The 953-nt window shown below is 49.1% G+C and overlaps 1 protein-coding gene across 1 annotated transcript in view; it reads right to left on the bottom strand.

Annotated features, from left to right (window-relative positions):
• The window catches only part of LOC112075471 (ubiquitin carboxyl-terminal hydrolase 3), an 8,637-nt gene extending 7,978 nt beyond the window's left edge, over positions 1 to 659 (bottom strand). Inside the window, exon 1 of the mRNA XM_024142471.2 lies at positions 407 to 659. Coding sequence (XP_023998239.1) covers positions 407 to 586 — 180 coding nt within the window. The 5' untranslated portion in view covers positions 587 to 659. The remainder of the gene's footprint in view (positions 1 to 406) is intronic.
• Positions 660 to 953: the final 294 nt, after the last annotated feature.

The following is a 953-nucleotide window of genomic DNA, read 5'->3' as shown; positions in this document are numbered from 1 at the left end:
GCCCCCCATAGGTTAAAGGGTTCAGAGGTCACCTGTAGTAAATACCCTCATGTCCAGGTCTAGCTTAGTAACCCCCCCACCGATCTACTCCTAGCGATCTATGTGCGGCTTAAGCTGGGGGCGAGCAAAAGATACCGAGCAACGAACGAGTGACTGACGAATGGGCGCATACCCGTCGTCTTTGAAGCTCGTGATCGTAAGTCGGCGGAACTGGAGGCTAGTCCGACCGCTCACTGCGACTCATGGGACGAAAGAGGCGGAGGGGGAGAGGAGGGCATTTAACCAAGACAAAGAATCAGGAGACCATGTGAGGGGTGTGCAGCGCAAACAGACCTTAATAATTAATCAGAGGGAGAGCACTACAGCTAGCCTTCAGTCTGGTCACGTCCAGCGAAAAGGGGGTCACCTGTAGTAAATACCCCCTCATGTCCAGGCCTCGTAGAGGGAACTCGACATAGGTGGTAACTTTGTTCCTCAGGTAGGAGGTCCAGTGGAACCTCTTCAGGTGCAGACACAACACCTTGGGCAGCTTCTGGACCCAGAACTTCTTGGTGGATTTCTGTCTCTTCTTACACCTATGGCACATATAGAGCTCTGCCTGGTCCAGTTCCTCCAGGTCAGTGAAGCTACACAGGCAGTCTGAAGAAGAGCAGAGAGATGTAGTGGATTACACTAAACCAGAAACAAGAATGATTTCAAACCTGACATGTACTTTGAGTCCATAAACATTTACATTTACATTTAAGTCATTTAGCAGACGGCTCTTATCCAGAGCCGACTTACAATTGTGCATTCACCTTATGATATCCAGTGGAACAACCACTCTTACAATAGTGCATCTAACTTCTTTAAGGGGGGGGGGGTTAGCTCTTGTAGACTTGTGCAAAGCTCTTAGAGACTTGCCCAGAAAGACTGAGTATATGATACATCCTGGAGGAAATGTAGCCGCTACA

This window comes from Salvelinus sp. IW2-2015, unplaced genomic scaffold (assembly GCF_002910315.2).
Source record: "Salvelinus sp. IW2-2015 unplaced genomic scaffold, ASM291031v2 Un_scaffold3185, whole genome shotgun sequence".
NCBI lineage: Eukaryota > Metazoa > Chordata > Actinopteri > Salmoniformes > Salmonidae > Salvelinus > Salvelinus sp. IW2-2015.
Note: the sequence above shows the minus strand (reverse complement) of the source record. Positions and strands in the feature narration are given on the sequence as shown.